We start from the raw sequence: 21,295 nt of genomic DNA, 5'->3' as shown, positions 1-21,295 counted from the left end.
GAACCAACCTCACCCACAGGGGACAGCCAACAAAAACAACAGGAACTATGAACCTGCAGCCTGAGAAAAGGAGACCCCAAACACAGTAAGTTAAACAAAATGAGAAGACAGAGAAATATGAAGCAGATGAAGGAGCAAGGTAAACACCTACCAGACCAAACAAATGAAGAGGAAATAGGCAGTCTACCTGAAAAAAACTCAGAGTAATGAGAGGAAAGATGTCCAAATCTTGGAAATGGAGAAAATACAAGAAATGTTTAACAAGGACCTAGAAGAACGAAAAGAGCAAACAAACAATTATGTACAACACAATAAATGAAATTAAGAATTCTCTAGAAGGAATCAATAGCAGAATAACTGAGGCAGAAGAACAGATAAGTGACCTGGAAGATAAAACAGTGGAAATACTGCCACAGAGCAGAATAAAGAGAAAAGAATGAAAAGAATTGAGGACAGTCTCAGAGACCTCTGGGACAACACTGAATGCACTAACATTCAAATTATAGGGGTCCCAGAAGAAGAAGAGAAAAAGAAAGGGTCTGAGAAAACATTTGAAGAGATTACACTTGAAAACTTCCTTAACATGGGAAAGGAAATAGTCAATCAAGTCCAGTAAGCACAGAGAATCCCATACAGGATAAATCCAAGGAGAAACGTGCCAAGACATATATTAAAACACTATCAAAAATTAAATAGAAAGAAAAAATAACAAAATCAGCAAGGGAAAAGCAACAAATAACACGCAAGGGAATCCCCATAAGGTTAACAGCTGATCGTTCAGCAGACACTCGGCAAGCCAAAGAGAGAGGCAGGACATACTTAATGTGATGAAAGGGAAAAACCTACAACCAAGATTACTCTACCCAGCAAGGATCTCATTCAGATTGACAGAGAAATTAAAACCTTTACAGACAAGCAAAAGTTAAGAGAGTTCAGCACCACCAAACCAGCTTTACAACAAATGCTAAAGGAACTTCTCTAGGCAGGAAACACTGAGAAGGAAAAGACCTATAAAAACAAACCCAAAACAATTTAAAAAATGGTAACACGAACATACATATCTATAATTACCTTAAATGTAAATGGATTAAATGCTCCAACAAAAAGACACAGGCTCACTGAACAGATACAAAAACAAGACCCATATATATGCTGTCTACAAGAGACCCACTTCAGACCAAGGGACACATACAGACTGAAAATGAGGGGTTGGAAAAAGATATTCCATGCAAATGGAAATCAAAAGAAAGATGAAGTAGCAGTTCTCATATCAGACAAAATAGACTTTAAAATAAAGACTATGAGAAGAGACAAAGAAGGACACTACATAATGATCAAGGGATCAATCTAAAAAGAAGATATAACAATTGTAAATATTTATGCACCCAACATAGGAGCACCTCAATACACAGGCAAATGCTAACAGCCATAAAAGGAGAAATCGACAGTAACACAGTCATAGTAGGGGACTTTAACAACCCACTTTCACCAATGGACAGATCATCCAAAATGAAAATAAATAAGGAAACACAAGCTTTCAATGACACATTAGACAACATGGACTTAATTGATATTTATAGGACATTCCATCTAAAACCAACAGAATACACTTTCTTCTTAAGTGCTCATGGAACATTCTCTACGATAGATCATATCTTGGGTCACAAATCAAACCTCAGTAAATTTAAGAAAATTGAAATCTTATCAAGTCTCTTTTCTGACCACAACACTATGAGACTAGATATCGGTTACAGGAAAAAACTGTAAAAAATACAACCACATGGAGGCTAAACAATATGCTACTAAATAACCAAGAGATCACTGAAGAAATCAAAGAGGAAATCAAAACATACCTAGAAACAAATGACAATGAAAACACAGCAACCCAAAACCTGTGGGATGCAGCAAGAGCAGTTCTAAGAGGGAAGTTTACAGCAATACAATCCTACCTCAAAAAAGAAAATCTCAAGTAAACAAGAAAAATCTCAAATAAACAACCTAACTTTACACCTAAAGCAATTAGAGAAAGAAGCACAAAATAACCCCCAAACTTAGCAGAAGGAAAGAAATCATAAAGATCAGATCAGAAATAAATGAAAAAGAAATGAAGGTAACGATAGCAAAGATCAATAAAACTAAAAGCTGGTTCTTTGAGAAGATAAACAAAATTGATAAAGCATTAGCCAGACTTATCAGGAAAAAAAAAGGGAGAAGATTCAAATCAGTAGAATTAGAAATGAAAAATGAGAAGTAACAACTAACACTGCAGAAATACAAAGGATCATGAGAGATTACTACAAGCAACTATATGCCAATAGAATGGACAACCTGGAAGAAATGGACAAATTCTTAGAGAAGCACAACCTTCCAAGACTGAACCAGGAAGAAATAGAAAATATAAACAGACCAATCACAAGCACTGAAATTGAGACTGTGATTAAAAATCTTCCAACAAACAAAAGCCCAGGACCAGATGGCTTTACAGGGGAATTCTATCAAACATTTAGAGAAGACCTAACACCTATCCTTCTCAAACTCTTCCAAAATATAGCAGAGGGAGGAACACTCCCAAACTCATTCTACAAGGCCACCATCATCCTGATACCAAAACCAGACATGATGTCACAAAGAAAGAAAACTACAGGCCAATATCACTGATGAACATAGATGCAAAAATCTTCAACAAAATACTAGCAAAAAGAATCCAACAGCACATTAAAAGAATGATACACCATGATCAAGTGGGGTTTATCCCAGGAATGCAAGGATTCTTCAATATACACAAATCAATCAATGTGATTTACCATATTAGCATACTGAAGGATAAAAACCACATGATCTTCTCAATAGATGCAGAAAAAGCTTTTGACAAAATTCAACACCCATTTATGATAAAAACTCTCCAGAAAGTAAGAACAGAGGGAACCTACCTCAACAAAGTAAAGGCCATATATGACAAACCCACAGCTAACATCATTCTCAATGGTGAAAAACTGAAACCATTTCCTCTGAGATCAGGAACAAGACAAGGTTGCCCACTCTCAACACTATTATTCAACATAGTTTTAAAAGTTTTAGCCACGGCAATCAGAGAATAAAAAGAAATAAAAGAAATCCAAATTGGAAAAGAAGTAAAACTGTCTATGTTTGCAGATGACATGATACTATACCTATAGAATCCTAAAGATGCTACCAGAAAACTACTAGAGCTAATCAATGAATCTGGTAAAGTAGCAGGATACAAAATTAATGCACAGAAATCTCTTCCATTCTTACACACTAACAACGAAAATCTTAATGTGAAATTAAGGAAACACTCCCATTTACCATTGCAACAAAAAGAATTAAATACCTAGGCATAAACCTACCTAAGGAGACAAAAGAACTGTATGCAGAAAACTATAAGACCCTGATGAAATAAATTAAAGATGATAGAAACAGATGGAGAGATATACCATGTTCTTGGATTGGAAGAATCAACATTGTGAAAATGACTCTACTACCCAAAGTAATTGTCAGATTCAATGTAATCACTATCAAATTATGAATGGCATTTTTCACAGAACTAGAACAAAAAATTTCACAATTTTTATGGAAACACAAAAGACCCTGAATAGCCAAAGCAATCTTGAGAAAGAGAAACGGAGCTGGAGGAATCAGGCTCCCTGGCTTCGGACTATACTACAAAGTTACAGTCATCAGAACAGTATGGTACTGGGACAAAAAACAGAAATATAGACCAATGGAACAGGATAGAAAGCCCAGAGATAAACCCATGCACATATGGTCACCTTATCTTTGATAAAGGAGGCAAGAATATACAATGGAGAAAAGACAGTCTCTTCAATAAGTGGTGCTGGGAAAACTGGACAGCTACATGTAAAAGAATGAAATTAGAACAATTCCTAACACCATACACAAAAATAAGCTCAAAATGGATTAAAGACCTAAATGTAAGGCCAGACACTATAAAACTCTTAGAGGAAAACATAGGCAGAACACTCTTAGAGGAAAACATAGGCAGAAAAGACATAAATCACAGCAAATTCCTTTTTGACCCATCTCCTAGAGAAATGGAAATAGAAGCAAAAATAAACAAATGGGATCTAATAAAACTTAAAAGCTTTTGCACAGCAAAGGAAACCATAAACAAGATGAAAAGACAACCCTCAGAATGGGAGAAAATATTTGCAAACAAAGCAACTGACAAAGGATTAATCTCCAAAATATACAAGCAGCTCATGCAGCTCAATATCAAAAAAACAAACAACCCAATCCAAAAATGGGCAGAAGACCTAAATAGACATTTCTCCAAAGAAGATATAGAGATTGCCAACAAACACATGAAAGGATGCTCAACATCACTAATCATTAGAGAAATGCAAATCAAAACCACAATGATGTATCACCTCATACCGGTCAGAATGGCCATCATCAAAAATTCTACAAACAATAAATGCTGGAGAGGGTGTGGAGAGAAGGGAACCCTCTTGCACTGCTGGTGGGAATATAAATTGATGCAGCCACTATGGAGAACAGTATGGAGGTTCCTTAAAAAACTAAAAATTAAACTACCATATGACCCAGCAATCCCACTACTGGGCATATATCCAGAGAAAATCATAATTCAGAAAGACATACGTACCACAATGTTTATCGCAGCACTATTTACAGTAGCCAGGACATGGAAGCAACCTAAGTGTCCATTCATAGATGAATGGATAAAGAAGATGTGGCACAAATATACAATGGAATATTACTCAGCCATAAAAGGAAACGCAGTTGAGTTATTTGTTGTGAGGTGGATGGACCTAGAGTCTGTCATACAGAGTGAAGTAAGTCAGAAAGAGAAAAACAAACACCATATGCTAACATACATATATGGAATCTAAAAAAAACAATGGTTCTAATGAACCGAAGGGCAGGAAGGGAATAAAGACGCAGACATAGAGAATGGACGTAAGGACATGGGGAGGGGGAAGGGTAAGCTGGGACAAAGTGAAAGAGTGGCATGGACATATATACACTACTAAATGTCAAATAGATAGCTAGTGTGAAGCAGCTGCATAGCACAGAGATATCAGCTCAGTGCTTTGTGACCACCTAGAGGGGTGGGATAGGGAGGGTGGGAAGGAGGTGCAAGAGGGAGGGGATATGGGGATATATGTATGCATATAGCTGATTCACTTTGTTATACAGTAGCAACTAACGCAACATTGTAAAGCAATTATACTCCAATAAAGCTGTTAAAAAAAATAAAAGAACACAATCCAAAAAAAAAACCAATGTACAGGATCAATCCAAATTTCTTGACATACACAGAGAAAATGTGACCCATTCTCAAGGGAAAAGAAAGTTAATCACGAAGACCAACCCCAAGCCGACCCAGATGTTGCAACTAGCAGGCAAGGATTATACAGCAGCTATTTTAACTATGCTTAGTTGCAAAATGGAAAATAAGGTCACAATGAATTAAAAGGCAGGGAATCACAGAAGAGAAAGAGAAACTATATATAAAAAGAACCACGTGTAAATTCTAAAACTGAAAAACACAACATGTAAAATAAAACACTCACTGGATGGGCTTAATAGCAGAATGGAAATAGAGGAAGAAAGAAAGGCTCAGCGAACTTGAAAATGGTTGAACAGAAGCTCTCCATAAAGACACAGACCTACTAGAGAATGGACTTGAGGATATGGGGAGGGGGAAGGGTAAGCTGTGACAAAGTGAGAGAGTGGCATGGACATATATACACCACCAAACGTAAAATAGATAGCTAGTGGGAAGCAGCCGCATAGCACAGGGAGATCAGCTCAGTGCTTGGTGACCACCTAGAGTGGTGGGATAGGGAGGGTGGGAGGGAGGGAGACGCAAGAGGGAAGAGATATGGGAACATATGTATATGTATAACTGATTCACTTTGTTATAAAGCAGAAACTAACACACCATTGTAAAGCAATTATACTCCAATAAAGATGTAAAAAAAAAAAAAGAAGAAGAAGTTCTCCAATATGAAGGATAGAGAGAGAAAAAGATTGGGGGAAAGAAATGAACAGAGCCTTGGGTACAGAAAAAATACTTAAAGAAAGAACGGCCAAAATGTCCCCCAAATTAATCAAAGATGCACATCAAAGGCTCTTAAACTACCCAAGCAAGTCTAGTGCCGCGACCTTTTACTGCATGTCTTAATTCTCAGGTCCAATCTATAGAGGTGAGGAAGTATACCTCCACTGGGATAGCTGTGAGTAGAGAAATATGTATTTGAACAGGAAATGTATAATATTCAATAGGTAGGAAAAGACTCAAGCCTACTACCGTCTTGCTTCTTTCCTGGCTTTTCCAAAAGCCCTTTCACTTTTAGCTCTTCCCCCTTACACTCCTGTTTACCAAGGAGTCTTGTCAATACATGAAGGAATCTGTGCCACCAACTTTCTGCCCTCTTCCCTGCAGCCAAACCCATCAAGTGTGAACCCGATTCCATCCTCCCCCTCTGCACCTCCATTTCATCCTACCCTCAGCCCCTCTCCCTTTAAGAATAAAGGTCTAGGGCCTCCCTGGTGGCGCAGTGGTTGAGAGTCCGCCTGCCGATGCATGGGATGCGGGTTCGTGCCCCGGTCCGGGAGGATCCCATATGCCGCGGAGCGGCTGGGCCCGTGAGCCATGGCCGCTGAGCCTGCGCGTCCGGAGCCTGTGCTCCGCAACGGGAGAGGCCACAACAGTGAGAGGCCCGCATACCGCAAAAAAAAAAAAAAAAAAAAAAAGAATAAAGGTCTAACACCATCTTGAAGACTCACCTCTTTTTTCTGAGGCTGTCCATTTTGCCCATCTTTAGGGATCTCACTTAGCTAACAAAATAGTGTCCCAAAATGGGGCCCAACTGTTTTACATGGTGACATGCCTAAGGAGAAAAGAGGCTTGAAGTACAAACCTCTTATTCATAAACTGATCTCAGGTCTACCCGAACTAAAGGCAGATCCTCTGTGAGAGAATTACTAAGGGCGGCAAGAAACAGTTCAACGTTAAGAAGGGCTGAAAAGGGCTTCCCTGGTGGCACAGCGGTTGAGAGTCCGCCTGCCGATGCAGGGGACACGGGTTCGTGCTCCTGTCCGGGAAGATCCCACATGCCGCTGAGCGGCTGGGCCTGTGAGCCATGGCCGCTGAGCCTGCGCATCCGGAGCCTGTGCTCCGCAACAGGAGAGGCCACAACAGTGAGAGGCCCGGGTACCACAAAAAAAAAAAAAAAAAAAAAAAGAAGGGCTGAAAAGCACAAGCATTCACCTCATGGCACCTGCTGTAAATCCCTAAGATTTACAGTCAGTAAGAGTTGTGTGCAGCTGTAATCATGCCTCATGCTGGGATGATAACCTTTCCAGAAACCAGGTGTTTTTTGTGTCTGAGCTTAATCGCCAAACCTAGCCAAGCCACGGGCCACATGACTTTTTCATGCAGCAGGTGGCAGCCCCAAACTCAGAAACTAAGCCAGGTCAGCCTTTAGATAGGTAAGTGGGTCGGACATTCTAATAATCAGAGTTCTAAGGGCAGAAGGATGACAGTCCGCACAGACACAGAGGTGTGCAGACACAAGGCTGACCCATCCTTTCCCCCGCATCCTCTGGCAGAGAACCTAGATGACAGCAACTCTTCATTTCCCAATGGGGAATAGTTTTACTGTATGTATTCAGATATGGGCCAGAGTCTCTGCTGAGTTTATAAAGCTCAGAAAAGATGGTTAGTAAAATCTCGATTTTTGTTAATTTATGTCAATAAAAGCCCACCGAAGCTCAAAAAAAAAAAAAGGAGGCATCCTGACAGGGGCACAGGTTTTTTTTTTCAGCCTATGAAAACGTGCCCAGCAGGGTAGGCACGGGGCTGAGAAATGAGGAGATTGAGGGACGGGGGAGAGAAGAGATGCCTTCTGCTCATCTGCCCCTTAGTCCTCTTTCTGGGGAAGGAAGTAAAAGAGAGGAGAGAAGAACTTCTGTTCTTTTTTCTTCCCATGGTAACCATGATCCTGCCAGTTTTTCTTTTTAAGGCTCTTACAATCATTAATAAGTTGTTTTGGAAATTCTTTCAGTATCTTCATTCTTCCACTTTGGCCATATCTCAACATGAATGATTTTGTTATTCTGGCCTTGGCAGGGACAGAGAGACTTTCTGGGTGATATGTTTATTGTTGTAAGTGACACAAGGCAAGGATAATTTAGGACAGGTCAAAGGGCAAGTTTTTGTTTTGCAAAGCACCATCAGGAAGAGGGAGGGCATGTGGGGCTCCACTGGGGGCCTCAGAGCTAGGGGATGGGACACGACGCCTGCTCCAGAGAAAGGGTTTGTCCTCATTCTCCTGAGCTTGTGGGCAACAAACAGAAAGCATCCCTCAACATCCAACCCTCCAAGTATCCAAATATTTCCAGGACAATATCTGAAGCTGGCCTGTACTCTGTATTCCACAAGGCACTCTTGACTTCCTGAAAACTGGGTACAAAGAGAAGTGAAGACCAGCATCTAGAAACCGAACGTGATGTTTGTAATCCATTCCTCAACACTGCTCTTATCCTTTCCTACCAATTACATGTCTCTTATACATAAGCCTAGTTCCTTTCATGAGCACTGACTGTGGTTTCTTAAAATGAAAAGCAATGCTCCAGAATGATCCACTTCTCTTGTTGTGGTCTTTAGACTCATAGAAACAAAGAACGCTGTTTTCCTGGGAAAATGAAGCAGCAAATTTAAGGTTTATATTGTTTAGTAAGTCACAGGTTGCATAGATTACATTTTTTTTCATGAATCAGGACCCAGAAACCTTGTGCTGACCTCAAATCATTTAATATAACTACTCAGCATAAAGGTGACCTGATTCAAGTCAAGAGTCAGATAAGACCCTCGACTCCCTCTCATTCTCAAGCTGCCCCTGTCCAGGGGTTCCCACAAAGCCGAGGAATCCCTGAGCTTCATTGCCCACATTGTGGGTCTTTTCTGCCCCATAACCCAGACATGGACTTCTTCCTTTGGATCTAGAAGACAGCAGCTTTTAGGAGGAATACTTCATGCCTCCAGCCCACAGAGGACATTTCCAGGCCTATCCTGGGGGAAACTGAATGAACTGGTGTTCTCCTTAGCCAGGGTCACCTGGGACCTTTACAGAAAAGCACAAAATTGTGAGGCAAAGGGGGAAGCAATAGGAAGAAATTTTACCAGGTGTTGCAAACCTGTAATGTGCGGGCATCGTGGTAGAACAATTTCACCTCCACCGCACAGCAATCCTGCCCTGAGGGATGAGGAACTTAGGAGGCAGAGAAGGTGCCCAGCTCTCAGGTCTCATGTGGGGACTAAGCTCTACAACCTGAAACACTGCCCAACTGACTCAAAGATGTTTCTACTCCTCTGGGTCACCAGTCACAGGTCATCACCTGGAGATCACTAACTGAGCTGTCAACAGCAGATTCTGTTAGAGCCCTGCAACATGTGGAACAACCCTCTGATCATGTGTCCCCACCCCCATAGTACAGATACCTCTGCAGGCCTGACACGCTGAGCCACGGGGTTCAGTCTCCTCACAGAGCTGGAGCTCAAGAATCAGAGTTGCACTGATTCACTTTGTTATAAAGCAGAAACTAACACACCATTGCAAAGCAATTATACTCCAATAAAGATGTAAATAAAAAAAAAAGAATCGGAGTTGCTAAGCCAAGGGTAATGTAAAAGGAAATATTCTTTGTTCATATTCCTGAAGAATGTTCAAGGGGACCCCAACTCAAACTCTATAGCATAATTTCAAAAAAGCTCAAGTTCTCTTTCACCACGACCAACATCACTACCACCACCCAAGGTGACCTGGAGCTTCTTTGCAGAAGCCCAAAGCTCCTTTTTCTGCAGCAGCCACCCTCTTTCTAGTTATTATTTTCCTTTCATACTTAACTTAACCTCCCACCCTTTAGATGTAGATCAATTTACAATTCCCACCCCACGGCTCCCCCTTCCCCAGTCCCAAGCAAGAATCCTTTCTCTTTAAGAGAGGGCTAGGGAAAACTAAACAGGCTAATAAATGCAGGATTTTCTTTCAGAGATACAGTAAATTAACGTTCAGGCATTAATAGCATGTATTGATAGTGCACGTCAATGCAATTTGAACGTTAGGTTAATGCTGTACATTACTCCATTAGTGGTGTGCATTTATACGTTCACACTATTGCCCTCACCTCGATGTGGTCAGGCCTTCCATTGGCGTGCACCTTTTCTGGTACTCCAGCTTGGGCTTGAAGGACTCTCTGGGCAGATAAGAGTGATAGAGAGGGTAGTTCTTGGTATATTCGGAGAAAAGACATGGTTTCTCTGTTTTATCATAAATCTTGGTAGGGAGGTGTGGACAGTGATGTCGCCTAATTTAAAAAAAAAAAAAAAAAAAGGAATGTTAGGTTGGTTACCTTCTTGGGAAGAATACATTCAGTTTGCTACCTCCTCAAAATCTGACCCAGAGTACAAAATCATGACTGCCGGCATTGAAAACAGCAGTTTAACCCTTCCTTTTCTCTACTGAACTATGTGAAGTGGCCAGAATTTCTTAAATTACCTGTAACTGCAATTGGTTAATGGTCAAAGTTCCTTGAACCATAAAATTACACACAAGCATGGCTGATGACCAGCCATCACACGTGCCATGCTGCTTGTTTAAATACTGAAATACTTCCATACCATAACAGGTGAATGGTCGTGGCCCCCAAGGCATCTGAGTGCCAACCTAGTCCCTCCCCTGAGACCCTCCCTCCCAATCACCCAGCAATTAAGGGCTTAACACCTGCCCTAATGGGGGCTCCAAGGCTGTGCTCTAGGGCCAGGCTACTGTCTTTCCTCATTAGTTCCTGGGTCAATTCAGAATATCACCCTCGCACACAAGTGGCATCACACATAGCAGAATCACCTCAGTTCTGAGTATACTAAACACCATTGACTATGTGAAACCATTTTTACACTGAAAGTCTGGCTCCTTTATTCTTTCAGGTCTCAATTCACTTAGGCTTCCGCTGATCATCTTTACCTAAAATACACCCCTCCGTGCCCTCACCTCTCGAACAGAGTTTCTCTCATCACGTGGATGCCTTTCCCATCACTTACTCTTATCTGTAATTGGCACATTGGTTGCTGAGCTTATTATTTGTCTCATCTATCAAGCTCAGAACCATTTTCTATCTTGTTCACTGCTACATCCCTAGTACCTCTCATATCCTGCCTGGCACAGAGTAGGCATTCAATAAACATTTATTAAACGAATACTGAACATATGAATGAATGATTAAATAAACTTTATGCCTCATTATGCAGGGAGATGATAGATAATAATTTGAAGTTATAATTTATAGTGAGTTTTTCCATTTTACATGCATGGTAATAAATGACCTTATTATTCTACTTACAGGTGAATAAAGGGCAGCTATTTGAGCTGTCCAAAACAAAGTAGTGTATCAATTATTTAAACACCCACATACAATCCTTGCAAACCAGCTAGGGTACCTCTAATCATCAGACACCAGCACATCAACAAAATTCCACGTTAGTGATCTCCAACTTAGTTATATCCAGAAATGGCATAGAATTTAAAAAAATTTTTTTACACTAAACTGATTCTGATTACAGAAACTAAGAACACAGTATTCTGGGGCAGCACATCAGAGAAAAGAGAAAAAAACAGACATACAGAGAACTCATCACTGCTCCAATCAAAAGCTGGTTTCTAGGCAACAGTTAGTGTGCTGCTCCCATTGTTAATAAGTTCAACCCTCTACATAAATATTGCTGCTACCTCTGTTATTACCGTGTGCCTCTCTTCAACCTCCAACCACCGCCCTGCCACCTGCCCCCGCCAGGGAAAATGGTCAACACCTGCATGGTTCGTATGGGTAGAGCTGCATATGAACAAGTTTATCCCTATTTTCATATCATGTGTAGATTTGTGTATCAGATTAGGATTCCTACAAACCTCAAATCAAAAGCCAAGAAGTGCTAGTTACTCAAAAATACCTCTGCAGATATATTTTATTCACCCATACTCTGAGAGAGAAATCAAGACTTTATTAAGGGTAACTTAGATTCAGGCACTTTCAATAAAGTGGACTCCACAGACCTAACAGTATTTTCCCTCTCTAGTGCCCTTTTTTTTTTTTTTGCGGTACACGGGCCTCTCACTGTTGTGGCCTCTCCCGTTGCGGAGCACAGGCTCCAGACACGCAGGCTCAGCAGCCATGGCTCACGGACCCAGCCGCTCAGCGGCATGTGGGATCTTCCCAGACCGGGGCACGAACCCGTGTCCCCTGCATCGGCAGGCGGACTCTCAACCACTACGCCACCAGGGAAGCCCTCTAGTGCCCTTTTTTAAGCCAGTAAAACTTTGCTTTTATATAACCCCCTTTCTATATTGTTACTTTTTTAAAATGTAACATATTGTAAAGGCTCATTCCAAAAGAAAAATAAATTAAATGTCAAGAAACTACATTGCAACTGGTATTATAAGAGGGGATTTCAGTATAGCAACACACTTGCATCCAGACATTGATGTTCCATTAAATGGAATTATATATAATATATATTTATAGGGCAGATTTTATTTATTTGACGTGTTGGTAGTTAACTAAGACCTTGTCTCACTTTGAAACATCAAAAACTCTCAACTGAAAGTCAACTTTTCATCACCTAGTGTGCTCATGGCGCCACCCTCTTTCCTCACCTGTGCCTCACCTGTGAATGTCCCTCTGAAGACAGAAAGCACCATGTATTCACCTTGTTGGTGAAGTTTAAAGGTGGAACCCCTTTATCCAGGAGTTCCTCAAGGATAAAGACCAAGTCTTCTATTTCTGTGTTCTGGAAACTAGCCCAATACCTGATATATTTTATTTAATAGCAGATGGACAGTGTATAAGAGGATGAACTGCTGAAAGAAAGATATTTACAAAGACATGACTGATTTGTTCTAACATTAGTAGAGCCAAAAGGGAAAATACAGATCAGATTCTCAGTTTTTATGGACCTAGACAGTGTCTAAATAAAGTTTATGGGATCACCATGCATGGGGTATTCAAAAGCAGTCTTAACAGTCATGAACCAAAGAAAGGAGAGACCTCTTCTCCCAGCTCTCTGATGCCTGTACCATTTTAAAGGAGCTGGTGGGCCACCTTGCTCAGGAGCACACTGAAACAAGCCAAGATGGGCCAACAGACAGAGAGAAGAGAAGGAGAGTAAGAAGGTTTCCTTAATCTATCAGAACTCTGAAGTCTTTCCACTCCAAGAATCACTAAAGGACCACAAGTAAGAGGAAATAATCCAGACTTTTTCTGACATTTAGTAAAGGGAGCAGTAGAGACCTTTCAATGGAACCCAGAAAAAGTTAACAGTTACACCGAGCTAGAATCATAGAATTTTTTAATTGAAAGGGGCCATGGAAAATATCTGATCTAATGTCCCCACTACACAGGTGAAAGTATCTGAAGCTCAGAGAACCATGTATGTAACCTAGCCATAGAGAGAACCTAGGTCTCCATCACAACTGAATGACCAAGGATGTTTCCTGAGGTGACCAAGGATGTTTCCTGAGGTGCACCCAGCTCAAAGCCATCTAGGACTCAGATGACCCTAGAATGGATGATAGAATTTTAAGTATATAACAAGTCCCTCCAGAATAGCACCATCCAATAGAAACAGAAGGCAAGCCGTGAATGAGAACCACACATGTCATTTTAAATTTTCTAGTAGCCACATTAAAAAGGTAAAAAACAGGTGAACTTAATTTTAATATTTTACTTTTAATCCAATCTATCCAAAATACCATTTCAACATGTAATCAATACCAAAAATTGAGATATTTTACTTTCTTACTATGTCTTCAAAATCCAGTGTGTGTCTCACATTGACAGCACATGTCAGGACGACCACATTTCAAGTGCTCAACTGCCATATGTGGCGGTGGATTCCCTACTGGGAAGTGCAGGTACAGACAAAAGAACTGTAAGCACCCTGATGCTGGAAGCTCCCCTACAGATGGAGGAAAGACAAAGATGCTTAGAAATATTTTTGTTGACAAAGAGGGTATTTGCCTCTTAGACTCTCTGACCTGCCTTCATGTAACACAATCAAAGGCATTAAAAGACATGAAAAATTAGTTGGAGGATTTTTTTCATTATCTCCTCACTCCAGAGCGCAGCTTCAGTGTTATGCACCTGGAATGCACCCTGTAGCTGCTCTCTTTCCTGCCACCTCCACTTTTCCAACATGTTTCCCTTCCTTCAAGGCCCATCTTGAATGCTACTTCCACCACCACCATCACCACCATCACCACCACCACAGGAAGCTACTGATGATCCCACTGTACCCTGTTACTGGCCATGACTCTCTCTCCTCTGGTTGTGCATGGTGTAGTGTCCCTACCTCTTTTAGGACCCTTTACTGCTCTGCTCTGCCTTGCATGGTCCTCTACTTATAAATTTTCAGGTTAAGAATTTTCATGGTTGCAAACAAAGCTGTTCCTCAGGGGGAGAGCATGGTAATTCTTCCTGCCACCAAGAGGCAGCATGAACAGTAGCTACTAGAATATAACTTTGAACTTTTCAAACAAATGAACTTCCAGTAGTTCTTTAGAACCCAACCTGTTTGTAAGCAGAACAGCTTTCGGTGGATATGGGTGACTCGCCTTGCCTCTCTCATGGTCTTTTAGAATCCCCTGTGGAGCCCAGCCTGCTGTGGGCAGTGAGGAGGGCTCTCCACTCCAGGGAGCAGAGGGCATGGCAGAAGGAGACTTTGGAGGCAGGAAGATGTGGTTTCCAATCCTAGCTCTGTCACTGACTGCTTGTGTAATGTGGAGAACATTATTTAACTCTTCTGAACTTTGATTTCCTCCTCTGTAATTTGTGGCTAACTACTTCTACCATTTAGTACGATTGTGTGACTTTTTCCTCAGATACCAGAGGAAAAATGCCTAGCCCAGTCTAAGGCAAGCACTCTGATTAAGAGGCTATGTTTATTGAGCAATTACTGTACACCACATGGGCTAGGAGTTCTGTATCTCATCCCAACTAATCCTTACAGCAACACTATGATGGAAGCACTCTTATTTTCCTCATTTTACAAACATGAAGACTGAGGTTTAAGAGATGTGATCTCATTCAAGGTGACAGAGCCAGATGGTAATGAAGTCAGGACTAGAACCCCAGGCCTTCTGCCTGGTTCCAAAGCCTGTGCTCTTAATCACAGCCATATACTGTGTGGCTTAATGGGATGCCAGCCTGTACCAAACACCTCTGTTTCCTGGCTGCTCTGCTAAACCTAAGGGCAGTGAATTAATAGGCAGTTCTTAGACCTACCCCTTCCCCGTCCCCTTAGCTACACTCAGCCTTCCAGGACAGGATGTGCCCCTCTTTCCCGAGGACCCCAAAACCATTCTAATATAAACCAACAAACAGATGCAATTCCAAGTGCTTTTTAAAATGCTGATCATTCCACAGAACTTTCTTTACTGTCTAAACAAGACAGTCTCATTAGATAAAGTCATAACAGTAACAACCAGGAAAACAAAGAACATGGAACGCTGGGTCTCAAAGGACCCTCAAGATCAGCCAACCCTTCAGCTTCAACAGGCAGGTGAGGGCACTGAGATGGAGGCACGTCAAGCTTCTAGCCAAGGTCACACAGCTGGTCAGCGGCAGCGTCCACCCCAGGTCCCACACCACCTCCCACATAATTGACTTCCATTTACAACCTGACTTAAAACTCCAAGTGCAGACTCTTAAAGGATTTGCAGCCCAGTTTTCCTTTTGTCCGGTAGTTGGGAGCCTGTGACCTGTCACAGCTGCCATGCGAGGGAGGAAAACGCTTAGAGCAGAAAATGCATTCTTGGTCTAGAAGAGGCGAAGGTGCCAACCATCACCAAACCTCAAGTCAAAAAGTCATCATTCTATGCCGACGGTTTAGAACGATTTCAGGGTGTCTGGAGTAACAAGAACTCTGAGATCCTAGAGGCAGGGTCCTCTCAGAGGAGGACCTACATCTCTGGAACGGTCTTCTCCCTGAACAGCTCACAAAGCCAACCCAATTAGCCTCTGAGGATGGACAAAGCCAGTGCTTTTCCCAACGTGCATGTGTATCTACCTGCAGTGGCTTATAAACTTTTAAAATGTTTACTAAACTTTGTTCCGTCCTATTTAGAATATACCCAGAGGCGAAGGGGTAAGTGAGAATGCTTTTATGAACTGCAAAATAAGACCACCGTTGAACATACATAGATATATTTCACACCAATCTTAAGACAAGACGACTCACATTCCCCCTACCTACATCTTCTACCTAGATCTTTAAAGAAACGTTGCATTGTGAGAACTCTGAATAACTCCAGCTTATATCCTGCCCACGTTGCTAGGAAATCGGGCAGGGATTATAAACTGAACTTTTGGTGGTGATTAATCCTTCAGGGGACCAGATTCTGGGTAACAGAAAGCAGGGCCATGTGGTACAAATATGACAGATAGATGCAACTGATGTACCAACTAGCAGTGGCTGCCTGGGAGCCACATTGAAAAATTCATAGGTCACAGCCAAGTTTAGTGAGGATGACCATCTTGATTGATTAGCCATGCCTGTCAAGGGTGCTGGGTTAGGGAAGTGGGGATGGGTGATAAATATATGAATGAACCTATCAACAAAAGGCAAGGAAAGGGAGAGAGGGAATTCTGGTGGAAATGTCCTAAATGGTGACTTACAGGAATCACACATTTGGAAGACATCTAGAAACAACAAAGCCATAAGAATATAAAGTTGCCAAGATGAGAAAAAAGGAATAAAAACAAGGCCAAAATCTTGAAGAACACCACATTTAGGAAGAAGGATAAAGAAGTCTCAGGAGGAAAAAACTGACAAAAAGAAGAAAATTCGGTGACAGATCAAATAAAATATTTTAAGTGTTCAACAGTTAAATGCCTCAGAAAAATCTCATATGGTGACTAGAAAGCAGCTTTAGTAGAGTGGCTGTGCTGGATCCAAGGAACGGATGCTGCTGAGGAAGTGGAGGAGGGGAGAGAGACCATGCTGAAAAATCTGGTGACAAAACCAACAAGAAAAGTCCAACAGGAGTTCAAGAAATTACCCAGGACATACACAAGAATTGTAAACTATGTGATTATCATCATGCGGTATTGGGTAAAAGAAGTGAAATCAGATCATCTTTGTAGGTAGAGGAACAGAGTGGCAGACAGGGATCCTTTGATGAGCAAAAACAATTGCTGGAGCCAGAGCCTGGACTACAAAGGAGATATGATTAAGGCGGGAAGGTGGGCGGGGTTCAAGAGACAATTTGAGAGGAGAGATGGGAACCTGAGCAGCACCAGTCTGGCGGCCTTGACGCAGGACACTAAAGCATGGAGAGAAAGAAAGCGGATGAAATGAAGAGGTTCAAGGCATGCACAGGGCACTCTATAGCGAGTGTGTTGAAGGGGCAGCTGGAAAAGAGTGCAGACTTGCTTCCAAGGAGTAGTGATGCCGAGGGAGAGGGGCCCAACTAGGACCTTGTGTGGCAATGCTCAGAAGCTCTGGGGGAAGATACTCTGGTTCAGCAGACTGTGAGGCCGAGGGCCTTGTGGGATGGCAGGCACCAATGAGAGGAGCTCTAGCGGGGGCGCACAGCCATCAGGCCGAGTGGGCAGGAGGGCAGTCAGTGAGAGCCAATGGTCCTTTGAAAAGCCAAGAGCCTGGAGAGAGCAGCAGAGAGTATGTTCAGAGCCACAGAAGAGCACCCCAGGGGCTCTCCCTGTCCCTTCCTCCTTGGCAGTCAAAAGGAAGAAGAGTTTCTTCGGTGAAAAAAAAAATAGATGAACTGAGGAAACCTCTTCAAGAAGGTGCAACTGCTCAAGGCATCCTGAGGAGACATAGGGCAGGCATTTTAGCAATGGCCCCACTGAGTCTTGGAGAGACACACAGAAAGGACCATGCCAGTCCCCAAGGCACCTTCTCTTTCCACCTCTTAGACAACCAACCCTCTGAGGGAAGGCAGGTGTCACCTGGGCTGTTCCAACTTGGCACGTCTCCTCCCCACCAGCCCTGACAACACTCTACCCAGACCCCTAGTCCTACCTGACCGCCATCACCTCCTTCAGATTTCAGCTCAAAAATCCCTCCCGCCAGGAGGACTTCCCAGACCCCTCATCAGATCATGGTCACTCTGCTCATCCCCCCATTCTCACACCACATGCTGGCAGCCCCCTGCTCAGTCTGACGTCCTGGCAGGCGGGTCTTGGGTACCACTGCCTTCGTGCCTGGCACATGGTGGGCATTCAATACTTGATTGCTGAAAGCCTGGCACATGGTGGGCATTCAATACTCGATTGCTGAAAGCAGGCAAGAAGAATGGGGCAAGTACCACATGCGGCTAAGTCGTGTCCACTGTGGCCTGAGCCAGCAGCACACCTACAAACTGTTTAAAAAGAAAACTCAGCAGCTAGACTCATATTTGTTTACCCTTGTGGCATGGCGCTTCCTAGGTAAACACAGCTTAGAAATTGGTTTTAAAAAAACAAATCCTTGACCCAATCTCAAATCACACACATACATAATTTGAGCTGGATCACAACAAACCTTAATGTGCAAGCTAGAATTATCAAGTTTTTAGGGGAAAACACAGGCAAAGACCTTTGTAAGAGTAGAAGGCAAAGATTTCTTAGGTCACAGAAAGTAATAACCATAAAAGAAGGAATTGGTTAAGTTAGACAAAGTCAAAGCTTCTGCTCATCAAAGATATATTTAAGAAAATAAGCAAGCCATACATTTGGAAATAATATTTGCAAAACAGATACCTAACAAAGGACTGGTCTCCAGGATATATAAAATCATTTATAACTCAATAATAAAGACACAAAAATAAGCAAAAATCTGAACAAACACAAAAAGATATACAAATGGACAATAAACATATACAAAAGCGCTTAACATCATAAGTCATCAGGGAAAGACAAGTTTAAATGACAATGAGATACCACTACACACATACCAGAACAGCTAAAATTAAAAAGACTAACAAAACCTACTGTTGGCTAAGTAGAGTACCAGCACTGTCATTCACTGTTGGTAGGGATGTAAAATGGTCCAAACCAATTTGGCAAAAGCTATGGCAGTTTCTACATGCTGGCCTACCTCCCAGCCCAGCAATTCAATCCCTAGGAATTTATCCAAAGAAATAAAAGCCATACATTCACAAAAAGGAGTTGGACGAGAATATCCAAAGAAGCTAATTCATATAACCAAAAAATAGAAACAGCCCAGGCATCCATCAATGGGAGGATAGATAAATCGTGGTATCATCATTCAATGGAATACTAATCAGCAATAAAAAGAAGCAAACTGGGGCTTCCCTGGTGGCGCAGTGGTTGAGAGTCCGCCTGCCGATGCAGGGGACACGGGTTCGTGCCCCTATCCCGGAAGATCCCACATGCCGCGCAGCGGCTGGGCCCGCGAGCCATGGCCACGGAGCCTGTGTGTCCGGAGCCTGTGCTCCGCAACGGGAGAGGCCACAGCAGTGAGAGGCCCGCGTACAGCAAAAAAAAAAAAAAAAAAAAAGAAGCAAACTACTTGTAGCCACAAACCAGCAGACACATAACAGCACGGATGAATCCCACGAACACTTTGGTTGAGTGAACAATATCAAGAGTGCATACTTTACGATTCCATTTATATGAAATTCTGGAACAGTAGTAACTAACCTATAGTAGAAAAAAAATCAGCTCAGTGGTTACCACAAGGAGAGAGAGAGAAGAGAATGATTGGGAAGGAGTATGCAGGAACTTTCTGGGGCGCAGGTATGGTTCTACATCTTGACAGGGATTGGAGTTACACAGGCACATGAATTTGTCAAAATTCAGCCAACACCTCAAGACCTGTGCATGTCATTGTAAATTTATCTCAAAAGAAAAAGGAAACCAATATTAAACTGTTAATGACATGAATGCTAGACTATTTAGGGGAGAAGTTTACTGATGTATGTGATTTACTTTGAAATACATAAACGAGATGGACTGACAGATGGATGGAGGGATAATGAGAGGAGTAGATGGAGAGGTGTGTCGATGTGGGTGATAGCATCTAGGCAGTGGATATACAGCCATGCACTTTCAAATTCTCAACTTTGTCATATGCTCAAAAAATTTATTTTTATTTTTTATTTTTTTTTGGCTGTGTTGGGTCTTCTTTGCTGCGCGTGGGCTTTCTCTAGTTGTGGTGAGCGGGGGCTACTCTTCGTTGCAGTGCACAGGCTTCTCACTGCAGTGGCTTCTCTTGTTGAGGAGCACGGGCTCTAGGCACACGGGCTTCAGTAGTTGTGGCACACAGGCTCAGTAGTTGTGGCGCACAGGCTCTAGAGCTCAGGCTCAGTAGTTGTGGTGCACAGGCTTAGTTGCTTGATGGCATGTAGGATCTTCCCGGACCAGGGCTTGAACCCGTGTCCCCTGCATTGGCAGGCGGACTCTTAACCACTGCGCCACCAGGGAAGTCTGCTCAAAATTTTTCATAATAAAATGTTGGAGAGGAAAAAGAACAAGTTTCTAAAAAATCCTCTGTAGATGTGATCATGGCATTGTGGTTACATAATATAGTGTCCACACATTTAGAGAAGCACGGTGAAGTACGTAGGGGTGAAATGACATGACGCCTGGAATTGATGGATGAACCAAATGTGACAAAATCTTGATAATTATTGATGCTGGAAGATAATTATTGATGGGGGTTCATCACTATTCTCATTTTTGCAGATTTAAATTTTTTTAATTAAAGAAATGTTAAAACAAATCCCTAAGAGGCAGGGCTTACATGAAACAAACATGTATCTGCTTCAGCAAGAGTTTCCCCGAGGCCAACACGGCTTTAATCCAACCACCTGGGACAAAACAGGATCTTGATTTAAGCCGATGATAAGTGCAGAGCCAGCAACCAAAGGAAGCTTTCCTTCTCACACTCTGAAGTCTGTGTCAGCTGCACCGGGCTTGTTCCCATGTGGCCTTTTAGGGTCCTCCAGCCAAAAAACAGCGACCTCACATACTTAACCAGAGTTTCACTCTCTTCTCAAGAAATCGAGTGAGTGCCCCGCGCATTTCAGATGAAACCCAACAGCTGTGCTCAGCAAATCTTCCCAAGGCTCTCTTCCAGGCATTGCCAAAAAAAGAAAAAAAATAAAACCAAAGCCTCTTTAATCCCTATTTTTAAATAATAACTGTCTTTGACCCACCACCTCACCCCTAACCCAAGATTGCGTTGTTGCCGAGCACACTGTAATTATTCTTA

General features: G+C 42.2%; 1 protein-coding gene across 1 annotated transcript in view; it reads right to left on the bottom strand.

Moving 5' to 3' along the window:
* SAXO1 (stabilizer of axonemal microtubules 1) overlaps window positions 1-21,295 on the bottom strand; it is a gene marked incomplete at its 3' end in the record, with an annotated part of 98,570 nt that overhangs the window by 21,754 nt on the left and 55,521 nt on the right. The window contains exon 2 of the mRNA XM_081237915.1: window positions 10,198-10,377. Within this exon, the coding sequence (XP_081094041.1) occupies window positions 10,198-10,377 (180 nt within the window). The remainder of the gene's footprint in view (window positions 1-10,197; window positions 10,378-21,295) is intronic.

The sequence above is a fragment of the Mesoplodon bidens genome, assembly GCF_964165515.1.
Source record: "Mesoplodon bidens genome assembly, chromosome: 6".
Taxonomy (NCBI): domain Eukaryota; kingdom Metazoa; phylum Chordata; class Mammalia; order Artiodactyla; family Ziphiidae; genus Mesoplodon; species Mesoplodon bidens.
This window is presented reverse-complemented; position numbering and strand designations above follow the sequence as displayed.